This window comes from Fukomys damarensis, unplaced genomic scaffold (genome assembly GCF_012274545.1).
Source record: "Fukomys damarensis isolate Sample0158 unplaced genomic scaffold, DMR_v1.0_HiC HiC_scaffold_37, whole genome shotgun sequence".
Taxonomy (NCBI): Eukaryota; Metazoa; Chordata; class Mammalia; order Rodentia; family Bathyergidae; genus Fukomys; species Fukomys damarensis.
Window position 1 is genome coordinate 43,428,394 of NW_022900949.1, and position 9,231 is coordinate 43,437,624.

General features: G+C 54.9%; 2 protein-coding genes across 3 annotated transcripts in view; one reads left to right on the forward strand and one right to left on the reverse strand.

The window, feature by feature from the left end:
• Window positions 1-1,965: 1,965 nt before the first annotated feature.
• On the reverse strand, window positions 1,966-8,424 carry Rrp9 (ribosomal RNA processing 9, U3 small nucleolar RNA binding protein). Of its 2 annotated transcripts, XM_010625408.3 has the most exons (15): window positions 8,208-8,421; window positions 7,876-7,958; window positions 6,313-6,425; window positions 5,895-5,962; window positions 5,772-5,813; window positions 5,379-5,505; window positions 4,327-4,451; window positions 4,153-4,245; window positions 3,796-3,896; window positions 3,586-3,720; window positions 3,444-3,506; window positions 3,080-3,225; window positions 2,921-3,000; window positions 2,304-2,377; window positions 2,016-2,175 (listed from the first exon to the last, which is right to left on the reverse strand). In XM_010625408.3, exons 1-15 carry the CDS (start codon window positions 8,292-8,294, stop codon window positions 2,082-2,084), a joined length of 1,431 nt encoding a protein of 476 aa, XP_010623710.1. In that variant the 5' UTR covers window positions 8,295-8,421; the 3' UTR covers window positions 2,016-2,081. The 2 variants fall into 2 exon arrangements, with proteins under 2 accessions (XP_033615410.1, XP_010623710.1); XM_033759519.1 differs by lacking the exon at window positions 2,304-2,377 and having other exon boundaries at window positions 1,966-2,175; window positions 8,208-8,424.
• Window positions 8,425-8,509: 85 nt separating this feature from the next.
• The window catches only part of Parp3 (poly(ADP-ribose) polymerase family member 3), a 6,707-nt gene continuing 5,985 nt past the window's right edge, over window positions 8,510-9,231 (forward strand). Inside the window, exon 1 of the mRNA XM_010625407.2 lies at window positions 8,510-9,050. The gene's annotated coding sequence lies outside the window, so the exon portion shown is untranslated. The remainder of the gene's footprint in view (window positions 9,051-9,231) is intronic.

A 9,231-nucleotide genomic window follows, 5' to 3' on the forward strand; every position in this document is an offset into this window, starting at 1 on the left:
GGAGGCCGTGGGAAGGGCAAAATTGGAGAAGATCCTAAGACCTCTAACAAGTCCAGGCTGGGCCCCCTCGCCCCCAGGAATGTAAGGTGACTGCTCCCAAGGGCATCTACCTCTTTCCTGGCACTGCCTTCTCTGTGGTGGTGACCCGGGTTGGGGAAAGGAAACCCACAAGTGCGAGGCCCATCTCGGTGACATGCTGTCGCCGGGTCTCAAAGCTGTAGCTTCTGTGTGCAGTGGGTAGCAAATTCTGGAGTCTCTTTAACTCTCACTAGTGTGCCATGTGGCTTCTCCAGGGTCTGGGGATGCCTGAAATGCATCCATCCACTCTTCTTCCTATGCCCTCACCGAGCCTTCAGTGTGTCCATATTTGCTGGAGTAGAGGTGAATGTGAGGAAAAACTCAAACTGGATCAAAAGGGGAGACCTGGCCAACAAGGCAAGGCTGAATGCAAAAGCCCAAACGATACTGTCCTGGCTCTTTCTTACTCTCCTTTTCCCTGTAGACAATCCCCCGTCCCATATTATGATGGCAAAATGGCAACCAGCAGTTCCACCTACCCTACACAGCTACTTCTCTTCCCAGTAGCTCTGAATAAAAGGTCCAAATTTGAAGGCAACTGGATTAAGCAAGATCTATGCACCAACCCCTATCCGGAGACATCTGATAATCCAGTTGGCTCAGTAAGGGCATCCCACCAACCCCTGAGTGGGGCACAGCGCAGGCCAGAGCCCCGTGACTTCATACAGGTGATAAAACAGCAGTATGCTCCTTGCCCACTCGGTTTCCCCGTGTCTCCAGGACACAGCTCAGTTGTTGCTCCTCCCTGCTTGGTTTCACCTCCGTAAACATCACCATGTCGATTGCTATCTCACACCACAACCAACCCATCAGCAAGACGTCCTTCAAATGCCCATCCCCAAAATGGCTGTGAGCACCTCTGCTGCCAGCCCCTCGCACATCCTCTTCGGACTACTACAATACCACTATAGCTTCCCAAGTGGCCCCCGCCCCACCTGGCCCCACCTGTAATCAGTTCTCCACACAGCAACCGAGGGGTGGTTTTTACCTTTTCATTTCGCTCTCCTCAATGCATCTGAACCAAATCCCTATGACCCCCACAGGGCCCCACCTGAACTGGCCCACCCTTCCCAGTTCACTCCCCTCCTGCTCATCACATGGCCACCACACTGCATCCTCTCCCACAGGCTCCAAGTGTGGGGTGCTGTTCCCCTGGGTCTTCCCTGATTCAGGTCCCCTCAATGTCACTTCTCCAGAGGTCCTGCAGATAACCTGCCTGTCTCTGTCCTCCTACTTTATCTTCGTAATACTAACCACCTGGCTTTGTCATGTATAGTATCAGCTTGTTCCCTTTCCTCACGGCCTCCAGAAGGTGAGTTTCTTGAATGCAGGAACTTTTTCCTGTTGATTTCTGAATTCCCCCCAACCCAGAATAGGAAGTGCATTTATGCTGCTGCTGAGCTCCATTGGGGCAGACAACAGCAGAAGTAAAAGCCACCAACACCTTCTGATCCACAAACCATTTTCAGGGGCTTGACTGAAACCTGATCCCTCTGGACCCAGGAGCACAAATGCAGGCATAGGGTTCCCCACTCACTCCAGACGCCCAACTTGGCCCAGTCTGCCCTTCCAGCTTCCTGACCTGACCCACGTGGGAATGTGGGGTCCACCTGACTTGCTGGCCCTGTGTCTTCAGTTCAGCTCTCAGACCCCGGGGCCAGCCCTCATGGGTTATCAGATGACTTGGACTCTGCCCAACTCAGAGTAGTGGGTGGGAAGCTGACCAGACAAGGTCATGGAGGGGACTTGGGGATGAGGAACTAGGAGCCAGCCAAGGCCTATACCCTAAGGTCTTTAGAAAAGGATAAAGGTTCTCAGGCCAGCAGAGGGGCTGAGTCCCTATCATGGTCCCGTCCCTACCAAGGCCTCTCTCAACTCAGTCCCCGGTGCACCTCACCCCCACCCTCACCCTCAAAAGCTGCAAGAGACAAGGCCCAAAACAGAGGCTTTTAATACAAAGAGTGGGGCAGGGTATGGGAAGAACTTAAATAAGGATAACGGTGTCAGGAGCCAGCTGCGGGTGGCCCAGGGATCCTGCGGAGCCGGATGATGCAAACTGAGTTCCGAGCCTCTTTGATCCGCCACCATCGGCCAAGCCTGCAAAGGGCAGGAAGAACAGCTGGGAACAACCCAGACCCCACTCAGTCTGTACCCCATTCCCATCCACTGCCTGGCTGGCGCCACCTTGCCCTGAATGAACCCTGCCCCTCAGAGGGATCATGTACCTGTGCTCCTGACCTACTCCAGCCACTAGGAAGTCCCCAGCACTGGAGAACTTGAGGCTGTTGATAAAACCCACCTGAGAAGAGAGAGGAACGTGGTACAACATTAGAACACCTCTCTGCTCCAGTCCCCTCATCGCCATCAAGGCCTTGGAGTTAAATCCCTGCTCTGCTTTATCCCTCAGAGCCTCAGCCTTCACATTTGGGAGGAAGAGGGAGGGGCACTGGGTAGGTCAAGGGCATAGCCTAGCACTGGCCGCTGGCTATGAGTGCTGGAAATGTTGTCCAGCACTCAGACTTACTGACAGACGGTGCTGCCTTCCATTGCGGCCCAGTATGAACAGCCGGGCTATCAAGCTGGCACCAGCCTTACAGAAACAATCAATGCCAGGCCTTGTTTTACACCAGACTCCCAGGACAGAACCCAAGACAGGGTGCGGGAGGGGACAAGGGAGAGGACAGAAGGGTGAGGTCCTGCCAAGCCTGTGCTAGAAGCTGGCCCTCCTTTCTGAGGAGATTCCTTTCAGGCAGGAAGGACATTAGGAGCTCATTTCATGGGCCAGGAGCTTCACAGTCCTCAAGCGGGGCATAAACAGGACAATTATTCAAGCCCCACTCACCAAGGGGATGTCGCAGAGGTGATCGAGCCGCCGGAAGCCCTCACCGCACTGCCAAAGCCGCACACAAGAGCTATGGGAGCCTGGGGACGAGATAATGAGCAGCTACTGTAGCAGCCCACCCTGTGACCCCCACCTCCCTGCCTCAGGGCAGGCACCTACCTGTAGCCACAAGGTCTGTGTTAAGGAGGGCTGCCACTGATGACACCCAGAAGGGCTGCTCCAGGCCTGGCTCCCCCTGATGCCCATGAGCTTCCCGCTGCAGGGCGAGTGGCCGCTTCTTAGAGAGGCCCCACAAGGCCACAGAGCTGTGGATGGGGACAGCAAGTGAGGGACCAGACAGGAAGACACAGGCCAGAGAGGGACCAAGTCCACATGCCAGCCGTGGGACGTGGACAAGGCCATCGGTGCCTGTGACATCTATCACCATGGTTACAACAGCTTCCCCACTGTGGGCTTCTAAGTGGAACCCCAAAGAAGCAAGTGCTGAACAAGTGCTCAGAGGCAGTGAAAGGTCAGCTCTTACCCATCGTCTGCACCAGACACCATGTGCTCCTCGGTGATTAGATGGAGGCAGTCGATGGAGCCCCTGGAGAAAGGGGTTATGAGGGGTGGGGCCGGCCCCACCCCACCCAAAGGGCCCCCAACTAGTCTGGCACACGCCTTACTGGTGGCCATAGAAGACCAGCTGGGACTCCTCCGGGATCTTCCACACACGCACGGTCCCATCCCGGCCCCCAGCTGTCACACAGCACTCCCGGCTCAGGGCGTCCAGTGCAGCCACAGCATCTTGATGTCCAAAGCTAAGGGTCGGAGAGAGTAGGATGGGTCACGTGTGAACCCACACACCCAGCCACACCCTCCACTGAGGCACTCACAGCGTCTCCACGTAAGAGTTCTCCGCCACATTCCACACCTTCACAGAGCGGTCGTGGGAAGTGCTATAGAGCTGGTGGGTGCCCCTGCGGAACGCCAGCCCCTAAGTGTACATGGAGAGAGGAGGTACAGCAGGTAAGGGTCACAACACAAAGAGTGCCGTGGAAGGTATCTCTGGAAGGCCCCATGTGGCCCTTGGGTAGATGTGGGCTTCTCCTAGCACCTAACCCCTGCACAAGCTTAACTCCATCTCTTTCAGCTCCTCCCATTTATTACCCTCCAATCCATTTATGACCTGTGGCCCAGCACCAAGCCCAGCCCACTCAGTAGAGCCTACGCTACGTATGTCAGCTCCTCACCGACACAGCATCCCGATGTCCTGTGAAGGTGTACAAGTGGCCGCAGCTCTGGGCTTCCCAAATGAGAATGAGCTTGCTACGGTCACCGGAGGCCTGCAGGGATGAGGCAATGGCCACAGGTGCACAACACACACCCAGAACCCCCACCTGCCTCTGGGGCTAACCCGACCTTACAAGGTACTTGCCGTCAGAGGAGATGGCCATGCAGAGGACATGGCTGCTGTGGCCACGGGCCTGCCCCTCAGCACCATTCTTGGCCCTCGGAATCACATGCAGCTTCCGTCCAGTCTCCACACTCCCTGCCACCAGGGAAAAAGAGAGGCCACTAGGATGGTGGACAGGGCTGTTAGGGAGCAGCATGGACAAAGGGCCGTGGAAAAGTCCAGGACTAGAGTTGGAGGACCTGGTTCAACTACCATGAACCGGGCCAGGAATTTAGCTCAGTGGTTCCACTGCCTGCCTCACAAGCACAAGGTCACAAATTAGATCCCTGGTACAAAAAAAAAAAAAAGAAAAGTAACTTGTGACTACCATAAGCCTCTAGACAAGTTTCCTAAGCTGTTAAGGGATGGCAACAGTTCCAAAGAATGGCCATTAAACACCCCCCACAAAAAGAGAAGGAATACAAAAGTGCTTGGAGGTGGGCTGAGTATGGTGGCGCACACCTATGATCCCAGCACTCAAGAGGCTGAGGCAGGAGGCCTGCCATGAGTTCAAGGCTAGCCTGGGCTATGCAGTGAAGTCAAGATCAGATTCAACTACATAGTGAGACCCTGTCTCAAAAATCAACAAAAAAAAAGTACGTTAGGGGTTGGGGGGTATAGCTTGCCTAGCATGCGTAAGATTCACGATTCCATTCCTGGTGCCACAAAACAAAAAAACACTTCAAGATTAACGGTATCAGTTCTTCCTATGGTCATGGTAGATGGAGGAAAGCTGTGATCAGATGTCAAGGGCTGGGAACCCAGAAGGACCAAGGACTCAAGCACAGGTCTGTGCCGTGCCTCAAACATCTTCTCGTCCAACTCCCCAGTCACAGCTTCCGCTTCAACTGCTATTAATCGTCATTTTGCTTTTGCTCATGGTCTCAACTGTCACAGAGCTCACAGACCCACGGTGGATGTCACCCAGAAACACAGTAGCAGACCTGTCCCCTGGCAGGGCTCCCTCTTCCCAGACCAGCCCCCAATGCCCCAGGGACTGCACCCACACGGGGGCCCACTTACACTTAATGATAGTGCAGTCTTTGGCAGCAGAGAAGATGGCCAAGTCATCAGGGGTGATCACCAAACACGTGATGGAGAGCTGGTGGCCCCGTAAGACCTGAATATCGGCTGGGCCTGGAGTCTGGATCTGGGCAGGCAGGGGCTGGGTCATTATGGCTGGGGGCATAAAGGCAACTCCCTCCCATACCATCCTTTCCCACCCACTCTGCCCAGCAGGAAAGTAGGACCTGGTCTGCAAGGACAAGACCTTACCTGACCACATCTGACCAGGTACTCACTGTGTTCCAGAACGAAGACACCCACAGCCTGAGCCCCTACTGGGTCATTTGCCCGCCAACCCAGGAGGGGCTGCCAACTCCCTCGACCTCACACCAAAGCACCCTATGCACTCACCTCCTTTGCCACTGACTTCTGCAGCCTGCCCCTCTGCTCAAGCTGCATGCAGAAAACAGGATTCAGGAAGGACCTGGGGACAGGACCAGCCTTCCCCCTCCTCCACCCTCCCTCCACACTCACCACATCCTCTTTCAGGCGCCCTGCTACTTGGTCCTCTTCAAACGCTTGAGTCTCAGCCTTCTCCTCCTCTGTACAATAAATCAAGTAAACCAAGACCTAGGTCCCCCTTTCCCTCAGCTCATCCCACTCCTCCACCCTGGGGCTGGGCCCTGAATGCCTGGCCTGTGTCCTGTAAGATATTCAGGCTGCCTCAGCAGAAGGGAGGGAAGGGTGGACCATTCCCTCCCACCTTCACTTATGACATCAGTCCAAAGCCACCTGTGGGTCTGGCCACCCCCACCAAGCAGGCAGCTCCAGGAGCCCAGGCAGCTACTGGGCACCTGTGCCAGTGACCCATCCATCAGGTGTCTGAGGCTGCAGCAGGGGAAGCAGGTTTTGGCACAGGCCCTAGCCCTTGCCTGGCCTGCCCACGACTCACCCTGCTGCCTCAGCTGCTCAAGGTAAAGCTTAGCCAAGCGCAGCTTCTTCTCCTGGGCAGTTTCCGCCAGCTCCTCCTCTTCCTCCTCCTCCTCAGTCCTCTTTGGAGCCAGGCTGTGGGCAATAAGGGGCCAGGTCTGTGGGGCTTATTCTACCTCTCTGGCTACAAGGAACATACCTCTTTGATGCTCTCCTGACATTCAACCTTGCCCATCACTGCCAGCCCTCAGGGCAAAGGATCACATGTGTAGAAAACCAAAAGATGTAACTCACCAACCTGAAATGCCCCACTCCATGACTGGAGTTAAGAATGAGAACAGACTCAAACCCCAAAGGTCACTGTGAAATTTCTTAACTCTTGGGGAAATACAAAGTCTGCAGGCTTCCAAGAGAAACCATGTCACAACCAAAGGACCAAGAATAAGTATGGCTTCAGATATCTCAGTTGCAATAGAAGACAAAATTCTGAAGGAACATGCCAACCCCTAGAATACCTTCCCCAATGAAAGCATCATGAAAAATGAAGACAGTATCAGGGGCTAGGGGTGTGTAGCTCATGGTAGAGCGTGGGCACAGTGCACAATGTCCTCGGCTCAATTCTCAGCACCAAAAAAGAAACTGTCAGATATATAAGGAGATGTAGAACCAGTTCTTTCTTAGTATGGATAGGGAATGTGCTACCCAAACAAGAGTGAAGGAGGAAGGCATAGGGTACCAGAAGCAAGAAATACAACAGAGAGCAGTACAGTAGATTCCAAGATGACAACCAACCCCAAACATGGGGGACAGCCAGAATTTCTAAATCAACTCATTAAGAAGTCACCAGGATTCCCTGGACTGACAGCCCTCACCCTACAAGGATATCACCTTGTAGGTCCTTTTGAAACCCTGAGCCTCCCATCACCTGCAGAAATGAGGGAAACATTCAAAGCCTTCAGTGTTCTGGATGCACCCAGCACCCGCCCTTCCATCTTCCCCACCTCCCATTCTGCCACAGTGACACCTCAAACTTTTTTTTCTGATCTCTGAATGCTGTGTAACCTCTCCGTGGAGACTCTCTGTTCCCAAAACACATTGCTGTAAGATGCTTCTCACTACACACGTTCTCTACTTCCAACAGTGAAGCTAAGGTCTAGCACGTTAAAGAGCTGAAGAAGGCCCTGGCGCACCCTTAGTCCTTGTTACCTAGCATACCCAGGAGGCTGAGTGGGACAAGCACTTGAACCTAGGGGAGCTACACAGTGAGACCCCGTCTCAAGAAAAGAAAGAAAAAGAAAAGAAAATAGGAAGATCGCTAATTGTGACTCTACGAGGAAAAGAGAATGAAACTCTAACATGTCTTTCATCTGTCTCCCTTTGCGTGTCAATCTAGCCCTGTGCTTGAGTTCCTGTCATAAGACAAGGAAGTCTCAGTGGTCTCCGACTGGGGCCAGAGACTTCTCAGGGCCCAAAATTGGATGAAAGCGCCCTGATTTGAGTGCGAAAGATCAGAGTCCTAGGTTTCGGCCTAGTTATCCACGTGGGCCTCAGTTTCCCCTTTCACTAAGTGGGAAAGGCAGCTCACCTCTCACTCTCAGAGTCGCTGGAGATCTCTTCATTCATCTTGCCACCGCCTTTGGACTTGCCCCTGTTCCCCGCAGAGTCGACCTGGGAATTGAATATATGATCCTTTTGGTCGGATCCCAACTACCCCAGCACTGACCAAGGACCCTTTGGTTCTTTGCGCGTCCAGCACTGGGAGAGGTGGTGGCTCCCGGCCCTGGTCAAGCTTTCCAGGATTTGGCGGGCAGAGAGAGCTGACTCCAAAACTGGGGAGGGGACCGGGTTCGGATTCCGCGGAATCCGACGGCAGTTGTCTCAGTAACAGGCTGCGATCCATGGAAACGCCATCCTCACCTTTCGCCGCCGTTTGCCAGCCCCTGCAGCGGCCCCGACCCCGGAGGCCGGCTTTCCCCGCTTTCGAGCTGCCACAGTAGCCGACATGCTGCCCACCTAGTTCTCCGTAGCAGCCGCTGGAAAGCTCACATGGGAGCTAGAACCCTAGGCCGCATGGCAAGACCCTGCGCCCTGATAGGCTCCTACCTCCTAGTGGGTCCCGCCTCCCGCAATTCCACTGGATCCTCAAGCAGGTTCTGACACCGCCCCGGACGCCCATAGGATAGATGCCCTGACCACTCCCCAGCGCTGGGCTCAAATCGGAAGAAATCTCTCCCCGGCGCTTCCGGCCTGACTCTTTGGCGCTTGCGCTCTTCTCTCCTGCCAGCACGCCGGGAGGAGTCTGGCCGGGAGAGCTTTCAGGGTGCTTGCGCTCCATGGCCGCTGGGGGGAGCCAGAGGTACGGAGTTCCCTGTTGGCCCTAAGAAAGGGGCGGAATCCAGAGGGCCCTGGAGAAAGAGGAGCTAATGTCCCTCTGCGGCAAAAGTCACTGGGAGGGCGGGGAACGTGCTGCGTGCCCCAGGCTGGACAAGCAGCGTCGAGGGCGTGTCCATGCCCTCATAGGCGACACATGTGAGAGGCTGCTGACCTCGGCCTCGCCCACTAGTCAAATAGCTAGAATTCTGCATCCCTCCAGAGCGCCTCCTCCTCTGGCAATGTTGAGAATTCCTTGATTCGAGCCTCAGGCTCACAGAAGGCTGTTAGAGGAATCCCAAGACTTGGTACTTCCCTGGGAGGTGCACACTGTGTTCCGGATACCAGTTTGGGGGGCAACGACCTTTCCCAGGTTCCTGCTTCTCTTGGGTGAGTGTCCTGTGGCCCTGCCCATGAACCTCTGCCCCACTGGGCAGGGCTGCGTGGGTGGAACTGGCCCTGACCTCTAGCAGTTTAAGGCCACTAATCTGGAACCTTGGTTGGCACCACAGATTGATCTGTCTCCCTCTCTCTCCCCTCCCTCTCTTGCCCTCTCTCTCTCCTCTCTCCC

What these genes read in the sequence shown, in the direction of transcription:
- Rrp9 (XM_033759519.1), bottom strand. Translation starts at nt 8,294, where the DNA reads ATGTCGGCTACTGTGGCAGCTCGAAAGCGGGGAAAGCCGGCCTCCGGG. An exon ending in CCTCTGACGGCAAGTACCTT is followed by an intron (nt 4,246 to 4,326) that starts GTAAGGTCGGGT and finishes TCATCCCTGCAG; the next exon opens with GCCTCCGGTGACCGTAGCAA. An exon ending in CACAGACCTTGTGGCTACAG is followed by an intron (nt 3,001 to 3,079) that starts GTAGGTGCCTGC and finishes TCTCGTCCCCAG; the next exon opens with GCTCCCATAGCTCTTGTGTG.